Below are 23,268 nucleotides of genomic sequence, written 5' to 3'. Positions count from 1 at the left end.
AATGCTTTCATTTGTTATATTTTCATTTTATTTCAACCACAAGTCCCTAAATTTAGCACATTCTGTGTTTGAAAGAGGGTTATAGGTAGGTGCTAGAAAGCATCTTCAGGAAGTGATACATCCCCTTTCTCCTGAGACCTCCATAATAGAGAGAAGCACGGTGTGCACTTCTACCACTCTATGGTGCTCTGTGCTAATGATCACTGTGAAGGTGCGCTCCCTGGCAGAACACACCCATGACATACTTGCTTCTTCCCAAGCACTACTTGAAGGGCAGATATGACAGAGGCTTAGCACTGAGATCAGACATGCACATGTGAATTGTGAAGATGTATAAGAAACAGCTGCAATGAAGTCAGAGTTAAGTTCAGGCCAACAGAGCAGTATTCTTTTCAAATATGGAGATGAAACTGTAGCCAGCTGTAACCGAAGACCCCTCCTTACAGGCCATGCTATGTGCTCTTCTTGGGGCATTCATGGTAGACCGGACATCTTGATATTACCATATTGTCACATAGTTTCCACCCACAAGTTGTTTCAATTTAATTCTTATAACATGCTTTATTTTTCTAGATTAAAGTAATTGGTTTTGTAGAAAATCTGGAAATAGAGTATTATAAAAAAGAAAATAAAAACCACCTTAGTAATTCAATCATTTTTAACATTTTGGTGTGTTTCTTTTCAGTCTTTGTTGTACATGTGGACTCACACATGTATATGTATTTTATAACTTTTTAAAAAATTGAGAACATACATCTTTAGTAAAAGTCCATGTAATCATGACCTAAAAAAAGAAAAAACAAAAACAGTTCCATTTCCTGAAAAGTTCTCTCAAGCTCATTTCCAGTGAACTCCATATCCCACCCATATCATTATTTGATTTCTAACATCATAGTTTAGTTTGCCTGTAGTTGGATCTCATATAATTACAATCATATAGTATGTCTTTTTTGTGTGTCTGGTTAGCTTTTTTGCTTAATATAACTGAGCTTCTTCCATGTTGTTGCACGTGAGTAATTCGCTTTGCTCACTGTCATTGTTGAGCAGTACCCCACTGTAAAGATACACTACAATCTGTTCATCTAGTCTCCGCTGGTGGACATCTGGGTCTGTCCAGTTTGGGCTATTACAGATAGCTATAAATGTTCTTGTACAAGTCTACATAGACACGTTTTCACTTCTCTTGGGTAAATACCTAGGAGTGCAATAGCTACATTGTAAGAAACTGTCAAATCTTTTCTCAAAGTGGTTTTGATCATTTTATACTCCTACACCAATGTGTGAGAATTTCAGTTGCTCTGTATCTTCACCAATATTCAGTGTTGTTTGTCTTTTTGATTATAGCCATTCTGGTAGGGGCCAAGTGATATTTCATTCAGATTTTAATACTGCTTTCCCCCATGAATAATGATGTTGAACATCTTTTCAAAAGCTTATTGGATGTTTTCTTTTTTGAAATGTCCATGTAACTTATTTTTTTAAAAAATTCACAATACTCTAAACATGTAAAACATGATTTTTAGGTAACTGTATAGTATTCCTTCTATGGATATACTATAATCTAATTAATCCTTACTGATGGACATTTAAGTTGTTTTGACATTTTCCTTTTTGGGACAGTTTATATGGATATAATCTAATTAACCGGTACTGATGGGCCCGGAGACTCTTATGCTGAGTGAAATAAGCCAGTCATTGAAAGACAAATACCATATTATCTCACTTATATGTGGAATCTAATGAACAAAATAAACTAATGAAAAAATAGAAACAGAGGCACGGACACATGGAACAGACAGACAGTTATTGGGGAATGGGGGAGACTGAATGAAAGAAGGGAAGGGATTAGTCAAAGAACATATATGCATGACCCATGGACACAAACAATGGTGTGGGGACTGTCTGAGATAGGGGGGGCAGTGGTAAGGTAGAGGTAGGCAAAGAGGAAAAAAGTGGGGACAACTGTAATAGTATAAACAATAAAATATAATAAAAAATAAAATTAAAAAGATAAATTCACCACCACAAAACTTCTTTGAATAAATTGGTTTTTGCATTGATTGTGTAACATTTATCCTTACAATAAATTCCAGGAAATAAAATTAATGATTTCCATATTATTTAAAAGATTTTATTTATTTACTTTTAGAGAGAGGGGGAGGGAGAGAAACATTAATGTGTGAGACATACATGGATTGGCCATCTTCTGCTCACCCAAAATTGAGGACCTGGACAGCAACAGAGGTGTGTGGCCTGACTGGAAATCAAACCGGTGACCTCTAGGTTCACAGGTCAGTTGCTCAATCCATTGAGCCACAGCAGCCAGGGCAGTTTCCATATTATTTTATAATAATTGCTTGTGTGTCTGTTCCTCCAACTAGACTGAGGGTTGATGAGGATAAAGACTTCATCTCAGCTCTGGCTGGTGTGGCTCAGCAGATTGAATGCTGGACTGCAAACCAAAAGGTTGCCAGTTCGATTCTGAGTCAGGGCACATGCCTGGGTTGTGGGCCAGGTCCACAGCTGAGGGTGTAAGAGAGGTAACCAACTGATGGTTGTCTCCCTCTATTTCTCCCTCCCTTCCTGTCTTTCTCTTTTTTAAAAAAAACATTTATTTATTTATTTATCTTTAGAGGGGAAGGAGAGAGGGAGAGAAACATCAATGTATGGTTGCCTCTAGTGCGTCCCCTGCTGGGAACTGGCTTGCAACCCAGGCATGTGCCCCGACTGGGAATTGAACCGTGATCCTCTGGTTCGCAGACCTGTGCTCAATCCACTGAGCTACACCAGCCAGGGCCCTTCTTGTCTTTCTAAAAAATAAATAGGTTGCCTCTCACCCGCCCTTTACAGGGGACCTGGCAAGCAACCCAGGTATGTGCCCTGCCTGGGCAACGAACCAGCCACCCTTTGGTTTGCAGTCTGTGCTCAATCCACTGAACTATACCCACTGAGCTATATCAGCCAGGGTGTAAAAAACATGTTTTAAAAAAGACATCATCTTATTGATTCTTGTACATTAGGGACATATTAAGTCCTCAATAAATGTTTGTTGTGTACATTTTTTTTGAATAAACTTGATATATTACTCTAATATAGAAATTAGAAATATAAAACAAATATAGAAATTCTTATTATATGAAGAGATGGAGTCAGAGAGTAATTAAGTTAAAACCATTTAATTTTGTCCTATAAGTAACTACTAAATGTAAGTAATTCATAAATATTAATTAGTGATGAAACATTAAGGTCAGGAGAGTTTATGGTAATAAACACATAGGCCTAGATAGAGGTGAAAATGTAGTCCTGTGGGAAACTAAAAGGTGGCAGTAGCAAGGTAAATCACAAAGTTATTGACAGTGATGTCTTAAAATTCTCTGAGGCTGTGAAGAGTTTCATGCACACTTACCTTGCCCAGGGATAAAAGGTCTAGAAAACTGGGGTATGATGGAAAGTGGTGGTCCACACGGACGAACCGTTTTCAGGGTGGATAGCTGAGCTGGTGCTGGCGACTGAGCTGGTGAAATAATGGGACTACCGAGTTGAGGGCTGTGCTGTAATTTTATCAAGAAAATAGGTCAGGATTTAGTCAGGCTTTTTCAAATTTCCTTTGGAGAAAAATTTTTATTATTTTTTATTATAAATATGTACTTGTTTTATTACTGCAATGTATACTTGTTATAAAAATTAAAATATTATATAAATTTATAATTTCCCACTCCTAATGATAAACACTAATAACAGATTATTTCTATGCATATGCATCCATGTTTTACAAAATGGAAACATTGCACATCCAACTTTTGACTCTTGCTTTTGTACCTAGAATATTGTAGGTACCTTTCAATGAGAGAATATTTACATCAATCTCATTCTTTGTTTACATTAACTGTTTAACATTTCATTCTTAAACAATTCATCCATGAAGAACAGTTGCAAAAACAGTACAAAGAATTCACAGATTTCTCAAATGTTAATATTTTATTATACTGGATTTATCTCTTATTATTTTCTGAACTATTAGAGAACGAGTTGCACATAATACCACTCTATCCTGAAATCATTTGTCTATTTGCTAAAACAAAAAAATTTTCTTATATAAATAACTACAGTATAATTGTCAAAATCAGGCAATCAAAAACACAGTAGTATTATATAATATGCAAGTTTATTAAAATTTTACCAATTATTCCACAAATGTACTTTATAACCAAAAAAAAAAAAAAAAAAAAAGAAAGAAAAAAGAAAAACCCAACTAGTTCAGAATCCAATCTAGAATGAAATGTTGCGTTTAGTTGTCATGTCTCTGATTTTTAATCTGGAACAGAGCCTCAGTCTTCCCTTTCATGACTGACGTTTCTGAAAGTCATTTTAAAGATCAGTTATTCTGTGAAGTGCTCCTCATTTTTGGGTTTCTGTTTTCTAATCAATATGTTCATGATATACATTTGGTGAAGGAATAGCAAAGAAGGGATGCTGTGTCCTCAGTCCATTTTATGCGAGGGAACATGCTGCCCACTTGTCATCACAGTGTTGGTGATCTTTACTTCAATGGCTGGGTTAAGGTGCTGTGTTCTTGGTTTCCCCACTGTCAAGTTACTATTTTTTCCTTTCTAGTTATACTTGTATCTTGTGGGGAAATCATCTTTCTAAACAGAGATTATTTTACTTCCCTCTTTCCAATTTGGATGTTTTCTATTTCTTTTTCCTAACTCCTCTGGGTAGGACTGACAGTATGATGCTGACTGGGAGAAGATACTTTGTATGATATCTACCTTTTAAAATCTATTGAGATTTACTATGTGGCTTAACATGTAGTCTATCCTAGAAAATGTCCCATGTGCACCTGAGAAAAATGTGTATGCTGTTGTTGTCCAGTAGAGTGCTCTGTATGTTTGTTAGATCTAATTGGTTTACTATGCTCTTTATTTCCTAACTTATCTTCTGTTTGGTTGTTCTATCCATTTTTGAGAGTAGAGTTTTCAAATGTCCAAATATTAGTTTAGAACTGGTTATTTCTCCCTTCAATTGTGTAAGTTTTTGGTTCATGTATTTTGATAGTCTATTAGTAGGTGCATTTTTATATTTGCTATATCTTGTTGATGTATTGAAACTTTTACTAGTATACAATGTCCTTTGTATCTTGCAAACTGCTTTGATCTAAAGTTTATCTTTGTCTTTTGATTGGAGTTTAATCCATTTACATTTAAGATAATTACTGATAGAGGGACTTACTTTTATTTGGGCATTATTTTTCTAAATGCCTGATGGCTTTTTGATTCTCATTTCCTGCATTACTGTCTTGTGTGTTTACTTGATTTTTTTTGTAGTAAAATGTTTAAATTCCTTTCTCATTTCCTTTTGTAAATAGTCCATAGATTTTTTTTCTTTGTGGTTAGCCTGGGGATTACACACAACATCCTGAAGTTGTAATACTCTAATTTACAACTGTTTAACTTCACTAACATACAAAAATCTGTCCTTTACAGTTGTCATCACTCCTTTTGGTTGCTGGTATCATAAAACTACATCTTTATACACTATGTGACCTAAAACAAACTAGTAATTCTAGTAAATGCATTCATCTGTTAAATTACATAGAAAACAAAATGTGGAGTTACAAATCAAAGTTACAAAAACACTGCCTTTTAGGTAATTAAAAATATGAATCTCTTAAATTATGTACAAAAGCAAAAAGTAGAGTTACAAAACCATTGGTGTAAAACTATTAGCTTTTATAATTGTCCATGTATTTAACTTAACTGAGAGCTTTATTTCTTCTTATGGCTTTGTGTTACTCTCTAAAGTCCTTTCACTTCACTCTGCAGAACCCTTTTGAGAATTTTTTAAAGGGCAGGGCACAGCTTCCATTTACCTGGGAATTCATAATTTCTCCTTACTTCTGAAGGACAGACAGTTTTGCCAGATCAAGGATCTTGGATAACAGTTTTTCTTCTTTTAGCACTTTGAATATATGGACCTGCTGCCTCAAGCCCCCCAAAATTCTAATGAGAAATCTGCTGATAATCTTTCTGAGGATCTATGTATATGATGAGTCACTTCTATCTTGCTGTTTTTAATATTGTCTTTTGAAAGACTGATTATAATGTGTCTCAGTGTAGGTCTCTGAGTTCATCTTAAGAGTCTGTGGAGCTGCTTGACATTTATATTCATGTCTTTTTATCAAACTTGGGAAGTTTTAAGCCATTATTATTACATATATTCTCTTTTCCTTGTAGGAAGCCCACAGTATGAATGTTGGTCCACAGAGGTCCCTTAGGCTTTGTTTACTTTTCTTTATCCCTTTTTTTCTGTCTGTTCCTCTGACTTAATACTTTCCATTGTCCTATTTTTAAGTACTTTGATTCTTCTTTTGCTTGCTCAGATCTGCCAGTAAGTTTCTCTAGTGATTAATTTTTCATTTTAATTATGGCATTTTCTACTCCAGAATTTATGAGTATTTTTGGTTTCTTTTTAGATGTTCTACTACCTCCTTACTGATATTTTTATTTTGTTCATACGTTATTTTCTTTCTCCATACCGTCCTTTACTTCTTTGAGCATCTTTCAGACAGTTGTTTTAAAGTCTTTGTCTAAGAGATCTGCCATTAGGTCTTTTTCAGGAACAATTTCTGTTGATTTTTTTCCCCTTTGAACAGGCCATCATAATTTCCCATTTTCTTTGTATTCCTTGTGCTTTGTTTAAAACTGGATATTACAGTCTGATAATGTAGTAAGAGTGGAAATCAGATTCTTCTACTTTCTCAGGATTTGCTGGGATGTTTTTGTTATTGTTTTTCTCTATAGATTGCTGCAGGCTGTCTCTGTGTCAAGGATCAGACTAAGACCTAACTTTAAGGTCTTCTCACAGGGCTTTACTGGAGCTTGTGCTAAATATCAAGACTATTCTCAGTTTTTCAATGTTGTAACAGGGGAGAAAGAAATATCCTTGTACATATATTTTTGTACACTTGTTCCGCAATATTTACTGGACAAAAAAAATCATACAAGTGAATTTGTGGATCAAAAGCTATGTACCTTTCACATTTAAATAAAAAGTCACTAAACTGCACCCCAAAAAAGAGTTGCGTAGTAATTTACAGTACACCAAGAATATACTGTGCAACTTCATATCTCTGACATACTGACAATTCTCATATCTCTTCATACTGACAATTAGTAGTCTTCCTAAATTTTCCCAATTATATAGATAAATATTTTTACATTTTGATTTGCTTAATGGCCACTGGCTATATGTAGTTTATGAGCTAGAATATAAATGATCTTTGATCTTTTTATTAAGCCATGATTTGTCATGTGCATTGTAAATACTTTTGTGCAGTTTATCTTTTAAGAAATATTTCAAAAACCTTTTAATTCTGTTAACTTTCACGTGTATAAAGGTGTAGATAGATGAGTATAACAAACTTCCACCCACCCATCATCCAACTTCAATTGTGATTTCTCCTGCTTTTTCCTCCCTGAATTATTTAAAGTCTCAGATATCACAGAATTTGACTTAGAAATATTTGAGTATATAAATATTTTTAAAAGATAAAAACTATTAAAAAATAATACCATTATCACACTAAAAATGAACATATTTAAATAACCCCTTTTGTCCTAAAACATCTTTTGAGTGGTCAGTATGAAAGGAAGTTCAACATGTTGCATTTATTATCTTGAGTCTCTTTTAATCTATAACAGTCTCAGTCTTCACTTCAAAATGACATTTATCTGTTAAAGAAACAGGGCCAATTTGTCTGGTAAAATAAGGACATAATACCATATAAGTTGTTATTTTTTCTTCCTGGATTTTCTGTAAATTACTAGGTAGACTTAGAGGCTCCATTAGACTCAAGTTTAGTTTTTAATTTTTTTTTTGACAAGAGTACATCATATGATACTGTGCATTTCCTCTACGCAGCAGGAGACAAATAATGTTTGATTGACCCACTTCTAGTGATGCTTCTATTGATTAGCTGCTTCAAGTGGTGTCTGTCTCATCTATCCATTTTAAAGCCCTCCCTAAAACCTTTTCCTAATGTTTCTGACATTTGCTGTTGATTTTTCCTGGGTCCATTATTTTAATAGGATTCCAAAATGGTGATTTTAAATTCTACCACTGCTTTTACATCTATTAATTTCTTCTATGATAAACAGCATTCCCTCATCAACTTTCTGGTTACAACAAAATGTTTTATATAACAAATGTAAGATAATTGCTTAATTCTTTTTCTTTATCAAATTTGAGATCTAATTTACCTTCCGATTAAAAAAACCTTGAATATAAAAAGGGAAATAATATTTAAGTCTTTTTAAAAAGATTTTTATTCATTTTTATTTTTTTAAAATATTTTATTTACTTATTTTTAGAGAGAGGGGAAGGGAAGGAGAAAGAGTGGGAGAGAAACATCAATGTGTGGTTGCTCTCTTGAGTGCCCTGCTGGGAACTGGCCTGCAACCCAGGCATGTGCCCTGACTGGGAATCGAACCGCGATACTCTGGTTCACAGGCCCGCGCTCAATCCACTGAGCTACGCCAGCCAGGGCTTTTATTCATTTTTAGAGAGAGGGGAAGAAAGGGAGAAAGAGATGGAAGGCAACATCGATGTGAGAGAGAAACATCAACTGGCTGCTGCTCAAATGTGCCCAACTGGGAATTCAACCTGTGACCTTTAGGTTTGTGGAATGATACCCAACTAAGCCACACCTGTGAGAGCAATATTTAAATATTGAAAGAAATTGCCTGGATATAAAAAATATTCAAACTTTTTTGCTAATCTGTTTGAATTTTCAATTCAGTGTCAATCCTTTTAAGTCAATTTTCTGTGGTTAAAATACTTAAAGTTTTAAAATTAAGCATCTTACCTGAACTATATTCTCTACATTGCTAAATTCCACACACTTCTGTCCTCTCGGGTGATCACAGTAATATTTGTTTGGTTTCCACTGTGGGGGTGAGTGGGCACGAGACTGTGGATTGTTTGGTATGTTAAGCTGCATCATCACCATACCTCCGCCAGGTGGTGGGGGTGGCACAGCTGAAAATCAGAATTAGGATACCACAATCAGTATACTTCAGCAAACAGCTGGTATCTTTATACACCACAACAAATGACAATAATTTTATATTTAACAAAATTTTACTATTCTGTATGTAAGGCAGATTTAGACCCTATTGTTTCTTGCTTAAAGCACTGTGTGTTTGAAAAGGCATTAAGATAAACTCTGTAGACCTAAATATCTCACTCCTCAAAATAATAGGTTTATAGTTACTTAGAATAGTCCACTTATCTATTGCAGAAACTAGTAGAGAGCAGCACAATTAAGATATGATCTATAAAAGTGCTGAAGTTTTAAAGTGAATTAATTTTAAAACAGGCATTTCTTTCTAAATACAAAGAAAAATTGGGAAAATTATCCTACAGAAACTTTGACATAGAGTAAAAAAGTTATCTTCTAGTAAATCAATTTCATGCAGTGAAAAAGTTTGGAACATGGGAATGGAATTTGCACAGCACAATTTTAGTACCCTGAAATGTCCTATGACTGAGAAAGTAAGCTCTTTGATTGTGTTTTCTCATTTGGAAAAGGAGGCCAGGAAGACTTCCTTGACCAACTTTAAAGAGCTGTGATATTACATGTATGTCAAAACACTTTGCTAATTGTACAGTAGAGATGAGTAGACTTATGTCTATCTCCTTATCTGAATTATTTCTTTTGTGTACCCACACCGCTAGTATTAAGCATATACTTTGCCTGCCACTCACCATTTCAGTGTCAGGTAAGGCAGAATGCTGTGCTCTGCTGACAGGGCCACAGTCTGCACTGCAGTAACCATGGTAGTTTCTAGTTCTCCAGAAACTGAACCAACCTGATCTGGCTAGACAACCATAAAAGGACCTACTGCTTAGGGACATCTCAAAGTCCTTGTAAGCCACAGCACCCCATCCATGCAGGATGCAGCCACTATTAGTCATTTACTTAATATTTATTTATTGTTTCTCATAGACAAAATGTCAATAAACCATTACAATAAAATATGGTATTATGATAAAGGATTGTTTCAGACACTGGGGAGGCAGAGAAAAAGATGCAACAAACTGCATTTTAAGGACTGGGGAAGCCTTTGTAGAAGACATAATTTTTAAGTCAAAATTTAAGGATGAGCAGGATTTTGGCAACCAGAGGGTGGTGGACAGGCATTCCAGGCAGAGAGAAGAATAGGTATGAAAGTATTTTTGCCATAAAAAAGCGTAATATATTCTGGAAACAAAGTTCTGTGTGAACTAAGCATATGAATTGAGCAAGTAAGTATACTCAGGAGGCATACTTGTTCGAATATAGATAGAGAATCTGTACAAATATTTTTATTCAAAGGCATGACGTGAAGAGACTCCTGTTTCAGGACAATAAGTTTTGAACTGTCTGTACATGTGCTTGTGTTTTGGGGAGAAGAAAAGCTGGGTGTAGGGGAAACAAAAAATAAGCAAAACCACTTGATATTATGGCAAATAAGATATGAAAAGATTTGATCAAAAGTAGCAGCAGTGGGAAAGGAAAGAATGTGGCACATTTGAGAAAATGGTGACAGCATGAATGCTAAAGGAAAGAACAAAGAGAGTTAATTATGACTTTGAACTTTAATTCCCAGGTAGGTGAGGTAAGGAATGCTGGAAACACGAAGTTCTTTGGACTCATTCAGTAGATAGTTGGCTATATGGTCTTGTCTCAGCAGAAATAAGATTTAGAAGGTGTTGGCTAAGAGTGGTAGTTGAAGCCTAGGAGGTGGTTGGATTACTTAGGAAGACCTTGAAGAGTAATGAGCGAGTACCTAGGAAAGGATCCTAGAGAACGTCAACTCTGATTCTGCATGGTACCCAAAATATCCTGGGTACATCTCAGCACAGAAAAAGTTGAAAACCTTTTTCTAGAAGTGCCTAAGGAACTTAATTATTTCTTAAATGAAAATATCATTATGCTTTTGTTTAGTTATCGTTCATACCTGAACACTGGTGGCTTTGAAGCTGCTGGGAATTGCACGGTGAAGTAGTTCGAGGAAACTGTACTTGTTCTGATCCTGTATGTTGTAAGTAACCTACTGAGGAACTACAGGGAAAATAAACACACATAAAAACACTGCACATTGAGATGGAGATGACTGTAAAGATACCTTGAACAAACGGTTCTACAAATTAAATCAAATCTAACTCTTTTCTCTGAGTTAAAAATACATTATCTTTTAGATAATTACTTTATGTTTATGGCAATAATAACAATCTTTTAAAACCAGGGAAAAAACCAATTAGATTGCTCTTACTCATGTATAACTTATTTTAAAATGTCTTTTGTGCTGTTCAAATAATTACTGTAAAAAAAGATAAATAACACTAATTTTACACAATAGAAAGGTAACTTATTTGGTCTCATTATGCTTTATTTTAGAAAAGAGAAAATGCAGTTTGACGATACTCAAAAATATATTTTTTTTTTGCTTAAAAGGTACTATCTAAGAATAAAGAAAACAATAGAACATGACCCTCACGTATTCTAATATACTGACAAAAACAAAAAAGACTGTCAGCAAAAAAACCCTAATTCACTGCTGTATTTAGTTATTGTAGTATGTCTCTGAGAGTCTAATATGCAATTTGTTACAATAAATGTTTGAAAGTTTTCTTGTTTAAGAAATTTTTTTCAGAAAAAATCATTTCTAATCATACTATTATTAATTCTTTCTGAGAATTCTCAGGTAATTAGAAATCTTAATTAATATATAAAACCTTATTAGTTTCCAGTCTTTTTATCATCTAAATAAAGTATTTTTATATAGTATTATTTAATCTACCTTTAGTAACTTTTTATACTCATATACCATGTATTTACACTAAAATTACCACATTAGATCCAACTACTGAATTACAGAGAATACAGGAAGACATACTAAACAACACTATGATGACACCATCAGGAAAATCTACGCTATAGGACACTCTACAGGACAAATATGTAAAAACATAAGAAATACTTGGGATTTCCAGTCAAGATGGGGGCATAGGTAAATATGAATTGCCTCTTTGCACAACCACATTACAATTACAACTAAACTACAGAACAACCATCATTCAGAACTGTCAGATACTGACTTGAATGAAAGTCTGCCAACTACGGAATTAAACAGAACACATCTACCTAGGAGGGGTGGAGATGGGGAATGGGTATGTCTTTTACCCATGTGTGGTGGATAAATATTAGGGAGGGACACTCTGGAGTGAGGAATCCCAGCCCCACACCAGGCACCATAGCCCATGGGTTCCAGTGCCAGGAAGATAAGTCCCTATAACTTCTGGCTGTAAAAATCAGCAGGGATTGAATCAGGGGAAGATACTTCTGGAGTCTCAAGCAGTCTCCCTTAAAGAACCCACACATGGACTTACTCAGATTCATTCCATCTGAGCTCCAGCACCAGGGTAACAGCTTGAAAGGCACCAGTGGCATACGGGGAGGCACTGAAGTATCTAGCATCAAGGTGGGAGCTGGGGCACAATTTTCTCTCAGAAATGTGAGCAGAGGCCATTGTCCCTTTCTAAGCCCTCCCACAACAGAGCCACAGAGCCCACAGACTGGTGCCATGTAGGAGACTCCAGCAACCTGGCTAACACTGTTTGACCTGCCCCGGAGATCTCCTGAGACTCCATCCCATCCAACTTACAGGCCCACCTAAACTGTTAACCGTGACCCTTCCATATGAATGTCTGGTCTTGCCTCATGCTTCACAACTTCCTAAATCCTACCAAACAAGCAACAGCCAGCCTCACCTCAGTGAGCCCCCAGCTCCTGGATCTCTTGCTAAGTGGACTCAGGCTTGGCACTAGCAGCAGCCAGCCAAGATTCACAATTTCTCTTTGCCTGGGAACCTTCAAGCCCAGCACAAGCAAAAGCCATCTCAGATTGCTTTATAGCTCATGCAGGGTGGGCCAGAGCAGAACACAAGTGGGGGCTGACCTGGGCCTGCACCACCAGGGAAACCCCAGAGTCTGCACACCCAGTGGACGGCTACAGAACACGTCAGAGTACCACCATCCTGTCCTTGCACAGCTGATCCTCTACAAAGCGCTGAGGGTAGTAGTCAGATGTCACAGCCAGTACTTGCAGCTGACTGACTAGCTTGGGTAAATCCCTCCAATGGACCTACTGACAGCAATCAAGGCTCAATTACAAGAGGAGAGTGTACTCAGCCAACATGGAGGGCACAACTTGGATATGCAGCTAAGGTGATAGGGGAGGCTGTGCCACAGGACCGTACAAGACACCTACTACATTAGACCACACTACTAAGACAGGGAGTCATAGTAGCTCTACTTAACACACAGAAAAAAACATAGGGAAGCTACCAAAACAAGAAGACAAACATGGCCCAAATGAAAGAAACAGAACTAAACAACTGGAGATAAGCAGTCTACTAAATGCAGAGTTCAAAACACTGCTTATAAGGATGCTCAGGGAACTTAGTAGGACCTCAACAGTATAAAAAAGATCCAGTCAGAAATGAAGGATATGCTAATTGAAATAAAAAGCAACTCAGAGGGAAATAACAGTAGAGCAGATGAAGCCAGTAATCAAATCAATGATCTGGAACATTAAGGAAGTATAAAATAAGCAATCAGAACAAGAAGAAGAATAGAGAATCCAAAAAAAACCCCCAAAACAAAAAACCCCAAACCCACCCCCACCAAACCCACGAGGATGTTGTAGGCTGCCTCTGGGCCAACTTTAAGCGTTCTAACGTTCGCATCATAGGGGTGCCAGAAGGAGAAGAGAAATGAAGAAATTGGAAATCTATTTGAAAAGATAGTGAAAGAAAACTCCAATTTGGTGAAGGAAATAGACATGCATGTCCAGGAAGCACAGAGAGTTCCAAACAAGAAGGATGCAAAGAGGCCCACTCCAAGACACACCATAAATACCAAAGATTAAAGATGAAGAGAGGATTCTAAAGCAGTAAGAGAAAAACAGTTATCTATAGGGAGCTCCCATAATACTGTCAGCTATATTCTCAAAAGAAACTTTGCAGGGTAAAAGGGACTGACAAGAAATATTAAAAGTGATGAAAAACATAGACCCATAGCCAAGACTGCTCTACCCAGCAGAAATATCATTTAGAATCAAGTATCTTTAGAATAAAGAACTTCCCAGTCAAGAAAAAAACTAAAGGAGTTCATTATCACCAAGCCATTACTACACTCAATTTTAAAGAGACTTATTTAAGAAAAGATCAAAACTATGAACAACAAAGTAGCAATAAACACATATTAAAAACTGAATCTGAAAAATAAAGCAAACAAAAAGAACAGAGACAGAATCATGTATACAGCGAGTGTTTTCACGGTTATCAGACAGGGGAGTGGGTGAAGAGGTGAGGGGATTAAGAAGTACAAATAGATACTTACAGAATAGCCAAGGGGATGTAAAGTATAGTGTAGGACATGGAGTAGCCAAAGACCTTACACAAATGACCCATGGATATCAACAGTGTTTTGTGGACTGCCTGGGGGAGTTATGTGGGGCTTGATGGAAGAGGTAAAGGGGAAAAAAACTGGGATAACTGTAATAGCATAATCAATGAAATATAATTAAAAAAATAAAAAGTTACAAGATCCTAGTAATCTTGGGTTTGGTAATCAAGTCTTTGATGTTGAAAGCATAAGCAACAAAAAATAAGTAAGTAAACTGGACTTCATCAAAGATAAATTCTTTTACACTTGAAAAGACTTGAATCAAGAAAGTAAAAACACAACTCACAAAATGGGAGAACATATTTTCAATGCATAAATCTGCTAAGGAATTTGTTTCTGAATATATGGAGAACTCCTGCAATTCCATAGTAAAGACATATAACCGAATAACTTGCACAAAATACTGAAACAGTTTTTCCAAAGAAGATATACAAATGCCTAATAAGCATAGAAAAAGATACTAAGTATCATTAGTCATCAGGGAAATAAAAATCAAACACTAACACACCCACCAGAATGGAATTTTAAGAAATTCCTATAAAAAGTGTTGGCAAGAATGTGGAGAAATTGGATCACTCATGCATTGTTTATGGAAGTATAAAATGGTATAGCTGCTTTGGAAACAGTAGACAGTTCCTCAAATGATTGAGTTACCATATGACACAGAGATTCTGTTTCTAGGTATATGCCTAAGAGAAATGAAAATATATGTCCACACAAAAATTTACAAACTTGTTTCTAGTAGTACAATTCATAAGAGTTAAGAGGTGGAAACAACCTAAATGTTCATCAACTGACAAATGGATAAACACAATAGTGGTATGGCCATACTATGGAATACTGTTTAACTACATAAAGAAACAAACAACTGATGAAACTTATGTTACAACATGGATGAAACTTAAAAACATACTGAGTAAAACCAGCCAGTCAGAAAAACACTACATATTATTCCATTCAGATGAACTGTTGTAATAGGGAAATCTACAGAGACAGGAGGTAAATCACTGTCTGGGAGCTTATGGTGGAAGTGAGGTTGGGATCAGAGACTGATAGCTAAAGAAAACAGAATTTCTTTCTGATGGATACACCTACAGGGTATTATGTTCAGTGAAAAAAGTCAGCCGAAGAAAGACAAATACCATATAATTTCACTTATATGTGGAATCTAAAGAACAACATAAATAAACGACGTTGAAACAGACTCAGGCACACAGACTGGACTGGTGGTTGCCAGAAGGGAGGGGTTGCGGGACTGGGGGAAAAAGGTAAAGGGATTAAGAAGTATATATTAATAGTTACAAAACAGTCACAAGAATGTAAAGTACTACACAGGGAATATAGTCAAATTCTTCAATACGTATAGTGCCAGATGGGTACTGAAAATATTGGGGTGAACACTTTGTAAAGTATATGATTGCCTAACCACTATGCTGTACACCTGAAACCAATAGAAGATAATATTGAAAGTAAACAGTAATTTAAAAAGAAGGAATATAGTTTCCTGTTTCTATATTCATCAGTATATTCACATTAAAAATTTTGATTGTGGTGATATACACATAATATATAATTTACCATTTCAACTATTTCAAAAAGACAACCCACAAAATGGGAGAACATCATTTGCAAGTCATCCACCTGCTGAGGGATTTGTATCAGGATACATGAAGAAAGAACTCTTACAATTCAGTGCAACTGAATATTTACATAGTTGTATGATTACTACCACCCCCTTCCAGAATTGTTTTCATATTGCAAAACTGAAACTGTGACCACTAAACAGTAACTATGCATTCTTCTTTCCCAAGATCAAGGCAACCACCATTCTACTTAATGTTTCTATGAATTTGATCGCAAAAGTGGACTCACGCATTTGTCTTTTGTGACTGGCTTACTTCACAAAGCATAATGTCTTCAAGATTCATCCATATTGTAGCATGTGTCAGAATTTTGTTCCTTTCTAAAGCCGAGTAACATTTCATTGTATGTGCACATCTTATTTATCCATTTACCTGTTAATGGGAACTTGATTTGCTTTCACCTCAAGGTTTCTTTTTGAGGCGATGAAAATGCTCTAAAACTGATAGTGGTGATGGTCGCACATATGTGAATATACTAAACACTATTAAACTATACTTTAAGGGGTAAATTGTTTTTTTAAATACTGATTTGAGAGAGAGAGAGAAATGAGTTTGTTTTTCCACTTATTTATGCATTTATTGGTTGCCTCTTTTATGTGCCCTGTCTGGTGATGGAATCTCCAACCTCAGCATATGGCGATGACACTCTTAACCAACTGGGCTACCTGGCCAGGGCTAAGCAGGTAAATCATACAGTATACCAATTTTATCTCAACAAATGCTGTTTACAGACAAGATAAATGAGAAAATGGCAGAATGCAGAAAAATGATGCATATGTAACAGGTATTCACAAGGAAGTTCTATTATATAAACTTGCCCACAAAAAGGTTGATGACTTAAGAAAAGTAACAGTATGGGAAACTACATAAAAATGTTATTGCTCTCATGCCTCTCTTTTCTTTATGGTTTTGCAAATATCTCGATTGCTATTTCAAGCTATTATTTTTGAAGGGAAGAATAGGAACCTGTGTAATCTTCTCAAGCAATAATTCATTCATTTGAAAAGAAAACCCATCATGTGCTATAGCTTTTAGTGGCTACTAAAATTAATGTCTTTAATTGGCAAGGTGTGCTAGGAAGTCATTTGGTTCCCTGCCTTTTTAGACCGTCAGATGTCTTAATGCCAATGTTAAACAAGCTTCCTGAACTTAATAACACTACTTGGTAGACATGTGCTACGTTCCCTAAAGATGCTGTAAGTAATTTATAATAAATTTGGGGACTGTAGTATGTATCGTGTAATATGTAGTATGTATTTAACTTTGTTTTAAAGAGACTGAACCAGTTAACCTAGAACACTGAAATTCATGGGTTCCAATGTCTGATTCATCATCTCTGACAAATAAGCAAGTTTCACTATAATTTAAACCAAACTTAATCAAGGAAAGTGGAAGCTTAATTATTCACGTGTTACTCTGTATTTCTTTTGACTCTTGTTGTTGAATTTTCCTATCAGTAACTGCACTGTTATAATAACTTGTTTTGCAGCAATTTTAATTTTGTGGGTGAATTATATTAGTGGTAAACTTTTAGAGGCAGAATTATAAAGTACAGTGATTTTGTGTTTTGTTCAATATCATCAGGCTAATTTATAGGAACATGGGCTGATATGCCTAAGCAAACAGCAGTGTTGCCTCTATGCATAGTAAATGGTTTTATCCTTTTTTTTTTGTTAAAATTGCCTTAAATCTTATTTCTTAGACTGCTTGTGAGAGTGAACATTTTCTCATGCCACAATTTACAAATAGTTTTCACTGAGTAAATTATTTGTTTGTAAATTGTTTATTAGTAGAATCTCACTCTTATTTTAAAACATACATATGTGATAAAGTCATATATATATATATATATATGCTTTATCAGAAATATTGTCACTGCAGGATGGCTGGTGATTAATTCTTTTGATTTCTGCATGTATGAAATAGTTTTTATTTCACCTGTGTTTCTGAAAAATAATTTTGCTTGTAAGAATTCTAGTTTTCTTTCACTACTTCAATTAGAGATGTTGTACCACTACTTTATTGCATTTGCTATTTGTTTTTCTTCTTTGTAAAACATTTTAAACTATATTTTATTGCTTATGCTATTAGTTATCCCAGTATTTCCCCCCTTCACCCATTCCACCCAGCACCCCCCACTCCATCAGGCAATCCCCCCACCATTGTTCCTGTCCATGGGTCATGTGTACGAGTACTTTGGCTACTCCATTTCCTATACTGTATTTTACATCCCCATGGCCATTCTGTAATTGCCTATTTGTACTTCTTAATCCCCTCACCTCTTCCCCCATTCTCCAGCCCATACCTCCTATCTGGCAACCATCAAAATGTTCTCAGTACACATGATTCTGCCTCTGTTCTTGTTTGCTTAGATTCAATTGTTGAAAGATATAAATTTTTTTTGTCATTTTATTGATCAGTTTTGGTCTTTTACTTTTTCTTAAATAAGTCTCTTTAACATTTCATATAATAATTGTTTGATGATGATGAACTCTAGCTTTTTCTTCTCTGGGAAGCTCTTTATGTCTGTTTATTCTAAATGACAGCTTTGCTGGGTAGAGTAATCGCGGTTGTAGGTCTCTTCTTTTCATTACTTTTAATATTTCTTATCCATACCTTCTAGTCTGTGAAGTTTCTTTTGAGAAATCCGCTCACCATATTATAGAATTCCTTTGTAGGTAGCTAACTGCTTTTCTCCTGGTGCTTTTAAGATTCACTCTTTGAATTTAATGTTTCACATTTTAATTATGATGTATCTTGGTGTGGGCCCACCTGCGTTTTATCTTGTTTGGACTGCTGAGATTCCTGGACTTGTATGTCTATTTCCTTCATAAAGTTATGGAAGTTTTCTGTCATTAGTTTTTCAAATAAGTTTTAAATTTCTTGCTCTCTCTTCTGCTTCTAGCTAATGTTGGTATGTCTGAGGTTGTCCCAGGGGCACCTTACTGTATCCTTATTTTTTTGGATTCTTTTTTCCTTCTTGCTGTTCTAATTGGGTTTTTCTGTTTCCTTATATTCCAGATCGATGACTTGATCCTTGGCTTCATCCACTTTACTGTTGATTTCCTGTAAGTTGTTCTTCATTTCAGTTAGTGTATCCATCATTTCTGATTTTTTTTTATGGTTTCCATGTCTTTTTTTATGCTCTTTAAGTTTTTTTGTTGAGTTCATTTACTCTTTCCCTAAGTTCATTGAACATCTTTATAACCAGTGTTTTAAACTCTGCACCTTATAGATTACTTGTCTCCTTCATGTTTAGTTCTTTTTCTGGAGTTTTGAGCTATTCTCTCATTTAGGTGGACCATGTTTCTGTCTCCTCATTTTGGCACACTCCCTGTTCTTGTTTCTATGTATCAGGTAGAGCTGCTATGACTCCCTGTCTTGCTAGCATGGCCTAAAGTAGTAGGTATCCTGTAGGGTCCAGAGGCACAGCCTCCCTTGTCACCCAAGCTGGGTACTCAAGGTGTGTCCACATTATGGCCTGAGTACATCCTCCTCTTGTAGTTGATTCTTGATTGCTGTTGGCAGGTCAATGGGAGGGATTTACCAAGGCCGATATGTTGCGAGGACTAGTTGTGACCATTGACCACCAACCTCCAACCACTGTGGAAGGTCAGTTGTACAGGGGCCCAGTCCACAGAGTGGGACTTACTTCTGTCTGACTCTGGTGTCTCCTGAGTCCACACCCTGAGTGTGTCGCTTGTGGAGGTGGTTGAAGGGGTGGTGTTCCGACATAGTCTTTTGCTGTCTGCTGGGTTGACAATCACTGAGATCTCCTGGGAGGTGCAGGCCAAGGTCAGCCACTGCCTGCATATTGTTTGGGGCCACCAGGCACAAGTTACAAAGCAATATGCAGATGGCTGCTACTTTTGCTGGGCTTGGAAGTGACCAAGTGAGGCCATTCTGTAAAGCAAGGCTGACTGCTGCTAATGCCTGCCCTGGGGTCAGTTACTAAGAGGTACAGGGCTCATTGAGGCCAGATACTGCTTGTTTGAGAGAATTTAGGAAAATGTGAAGCATGAACCAAGGCAAGTCATTTGCATGAAAAAGACACTGGAAACACTCTGCGGAGGGTAAGGTGGGGGGTGGTGGTGATCTGAAAGCTAGGTTGGGCAGAGCCTTAGGGAATCAGCAGGGTGGGGCAGACAGTATTAGGTTGATGGGTGTCAGAAATGGCACTTGTCTGCCATCGGTGGGCAGAGGGCTTAGAAAAGAAACAATGGCCTGTGCTAGCAGTTCTGTCTAGGAGAAAGCTGTCCCCTAGCACTTGTCCTGATGCTAGACACTCAGTTCCTCCCTATATGCCTCTGGTGCCTTTCTAATTGCTGCCCCAGAGCTGGAGCTCAGAAGGAGTGAGTCTGAATAAGTCTGTGTGTGAGCCCTTTAAGATAAACTTTCTGGGACTTCAGTTGTTTCTGTGTCCCACAGTCTGGCCCCAATCTCTACTGGTTTTTATAGCCAGAAGTTATAGGTACTTATCTTTCTGGCCCGAGAACCCTAAGCTGTGGGGTCTGAAACCTCTCACTCCTGAGATATCCCTCCTGATTTTTATCTGCCAGTACATGCAGATGGTACCAGCCCATTTTGTGGCTCTGCCTCTCCTACCAGTCTCAGTGTAGGTTCTTCTTTAATACCATAGTTGTAGGACTTCCATTCAGCTAGATTCCTGGTGATTCTGAATAATGGTTGTTCTGTAGTTTAGTTGTAATTTTGATGTGCCTGTGCACAGTGAGCTCTGCTTACCTAATGCAGCCATCGTGACAGGAACTCTTGGCTTATTGTTTCTAAACGAAGCTGTTATTCTTATTTTTGGTTCTCTACAATGTGTCTTTTCTGTGGCTGCTCTTATGATTTTCTCTTTATACTTTCTTGAAAAGTTTTTCTCATGTTTCTTTTGCTTGAGTTTGTTGAACATTTTGGGTCTGTAGGTATTATAATTGTCCGTAGGTATTTAAATTTTTTAAAATTTCTGTTATTATTTTTTTCCCTCATTTCCTTTATTTTAAAGATGTCAATTACACATGTATTAGGCCTATTGAAGAACAATGATTCTCTATTTTTTCTAGTCCTTTTTCCCTGTCTGAATTTCATATATTAGAATTGTTTCTAATTCTAATTCAGTCTGATTCAAATGATTTTTTTCTCTCATTATTGACCTTAGCTTTCTACTTTTTTGCATACTTGCTAATTTTTAATTGGATGGCAGGCATCCTTGTTGATTAAGCATTAGATATTCATGTAATTTTTCAAAGAATAGTTTTGAGCTTTACTCTGGGCCACAGTTAAGTTACCCGGAAACAATTTAATCCCTTTGGGTCAAGCTTTTCATAGGCAGGACCAAAGTGGCCCTAATCTAGGGTTAATTTCCCCCCCCCATACTGGGACAATATTCTTTTCTCTATTTAATGCCTTGGGCATTACAACACTTTGGCTGGTAGGAATATAAACTATTCCTTTCCCTGAGTGAGTTCCAGAGATTCTCCTGCCTTTCCTCCTTTTGAGTGATTCTGTTCCTGGCCTTGCACAGTTTTTAAACATACACTTGATCAGCACCGAGACTCAAAGTCTCTCTGTAGATCTCCACAGCTCTCTTTGTTGCTCTCTTGTCTTCAGTAGTCTGTCCTGTAAACTGTAGCCACCTTGGCTTCCTTAAACTCCTAACTCCACCTCCTTGAATTAGAGAGAGGCTCTGCTTGGGTTCCCCTTTCCTGAGTTGTAGCTTAAAAAAAAACCTCTCTCTAGGTAGCAAATTGAGGTAGTAAAACTGTTTTCTCTCGCTCAGATTTTACATTTCTTCGCTGCGTAATTAAAACTGTTGTTTCATGGTTTTTTTTTGGGGGGGGTTAAGTTAATAGAGAAGGATAAATCCAGTCCCTATTACTCCATCTTGGCTAGAAATGAAAGTCAAGAGAATATAGATTATTAAGATCCTTCCCTCAACACGTCTCATATTGTCCCCTGTATCAGTTAGTAAAATTCAAAAATCAATACAATCCCAAGCCACAGACATTATTCACAAAATAAATACAGAAAATATTCCAGAAAGACTCCTCTAAAACAAACCTCTTCTGCTTCCTAAACCTGGCTGTATCTCAGAAGACTGCTTGTTATCTAGGTTACCTGTGGCCTGGAGAAATATCAAATAAAACAATAAGCCACTCAAAATTTTGGGCCATAAATAAAGCCACTATAGCTTTTCAGGAACAATTTACAAAGTTTTAAAAATTTACTTGAGAAAGAAAGCTGTAAAAATCTAATGAATAGCCATGGTTGGTGTAGCTCAGTGAATTGAGCACAGGCTGCGAACCAAAAGGTCGCCGGTTCGACTCCCAGCCAGGGCACATGCCTGGGTTGTGGGCCAGAACCCCAGTGGGGGCGATGTGAGGGGCAACCATACATTGATGTTTTGCTCTCTCCCTTTGCCTCTATCTAAAAAAAAAATCGATGAATAAAAATCTTGAAAAAAATCTAATCGATAATTCAAGAGTAGGCAGGGTAGTTTAAAAGATTTAATCTTTTCCCTTATAATTTAAAAATGTATTTTATTATCTAAATTTCTCATTTATACAAGTTTTTTTCCTTCTATGTTTTAAAACAGTACTACCTATTTTTGAATAAATATTCTTCCTCTTTTTTTCCACAAGACATCATGAACTGCCTATAAACTTATGATTTAGTTCTTAGAGTTCTTCAATCTACTACATGCTATATTGAAGATTACAAACAACCTCTTCTTGTTACATCCAATGTCCCCCCGCCAATCCCCTTAATGGTCTTTCTCCTTCCCAGCGACATCTGACTGCTAATCTTTGAAACTTCCTTGTTTGTTGGCCTCCACAGCCCTTTTTCCTATACTGTCAGCCTTCATTTCAGACCATTTCCTTTTGGTCCTTTTTGCTGTCTAATAATTATGCAGTATAGGAAGTAGCAAACTGACCATTAGAACAACTAGAGCCTACTGTCTACTTCTGAATGCCCTGTAAGCTAAGAATGATTTTTACAGATAAACATTTGCAATCAATTTGATGACACAGAACACTAACTTGGAACTAATTAAATGAAATGTTACTGCCAACTAAAGTAATTCTATTCTCATTAGTAGACCAGTATT

At 36.4% G+C, this 23,268-nt stretch overlaps 1 protein-coding gene across 13 annotated transcripts in view; it reads right to left on the bottom strand.

Moving 5' to 3' along the window:
- The window catches only part of R3HDM1 (R3H domain containing 1), a 220,387-nt gene that overhangs the window by 3,929 nt on the left and 193,190 nt on the right, over positions 1 to 23,268 (bottom strand). For all 13 annotated transcript variants that reach the window (XM_053666930.1, XM_053666921.1, XM_053666926.1 and 10 more), the window contains 3 exons: positions 11,004 to 11,107; positions 8,867 to 9,039; positions 3,407 to 3,551 (listed from right to left, as the gene is read on the bottom strand). In XM_053666930.1, coding sequence (XP_053522905.1) covers positions 3,407 to 3,551; positions 8,867 to 9,039; positions 11,004 to 11,107 — 422 coding nt within the window. The remainder of the gene's footprint in view (positions 1 to 3,406; positions 3,552 to 8,866; positions 9,040 to 11,003; positions 11,108 to 23,268) is intronic.

This window comes from Artibeus jamaicensis, unplaced genomic scaffold (assembly GCF_021234435.1).
Source record: "Artibeus jamaicensis isolate MK-2021 breed Jamaican fruit bat unplaced genomic scaffold, CSHL_Jam_final contig_1284, whole genome shotgun sequence".
Taxonomy (NCBI): domain Eukaryota; kingdom Metazoa; phylum Chordata; class Mammalia; order Chiroptera; family Phyllostomidae; genus Artibeus; species Artibeus jamaicensis.
The sequence above is the reverse complement of the archived record's forward strand: the minus strand, read 5'-3'. Positions and strand labels throughout refer to the sequence as shown.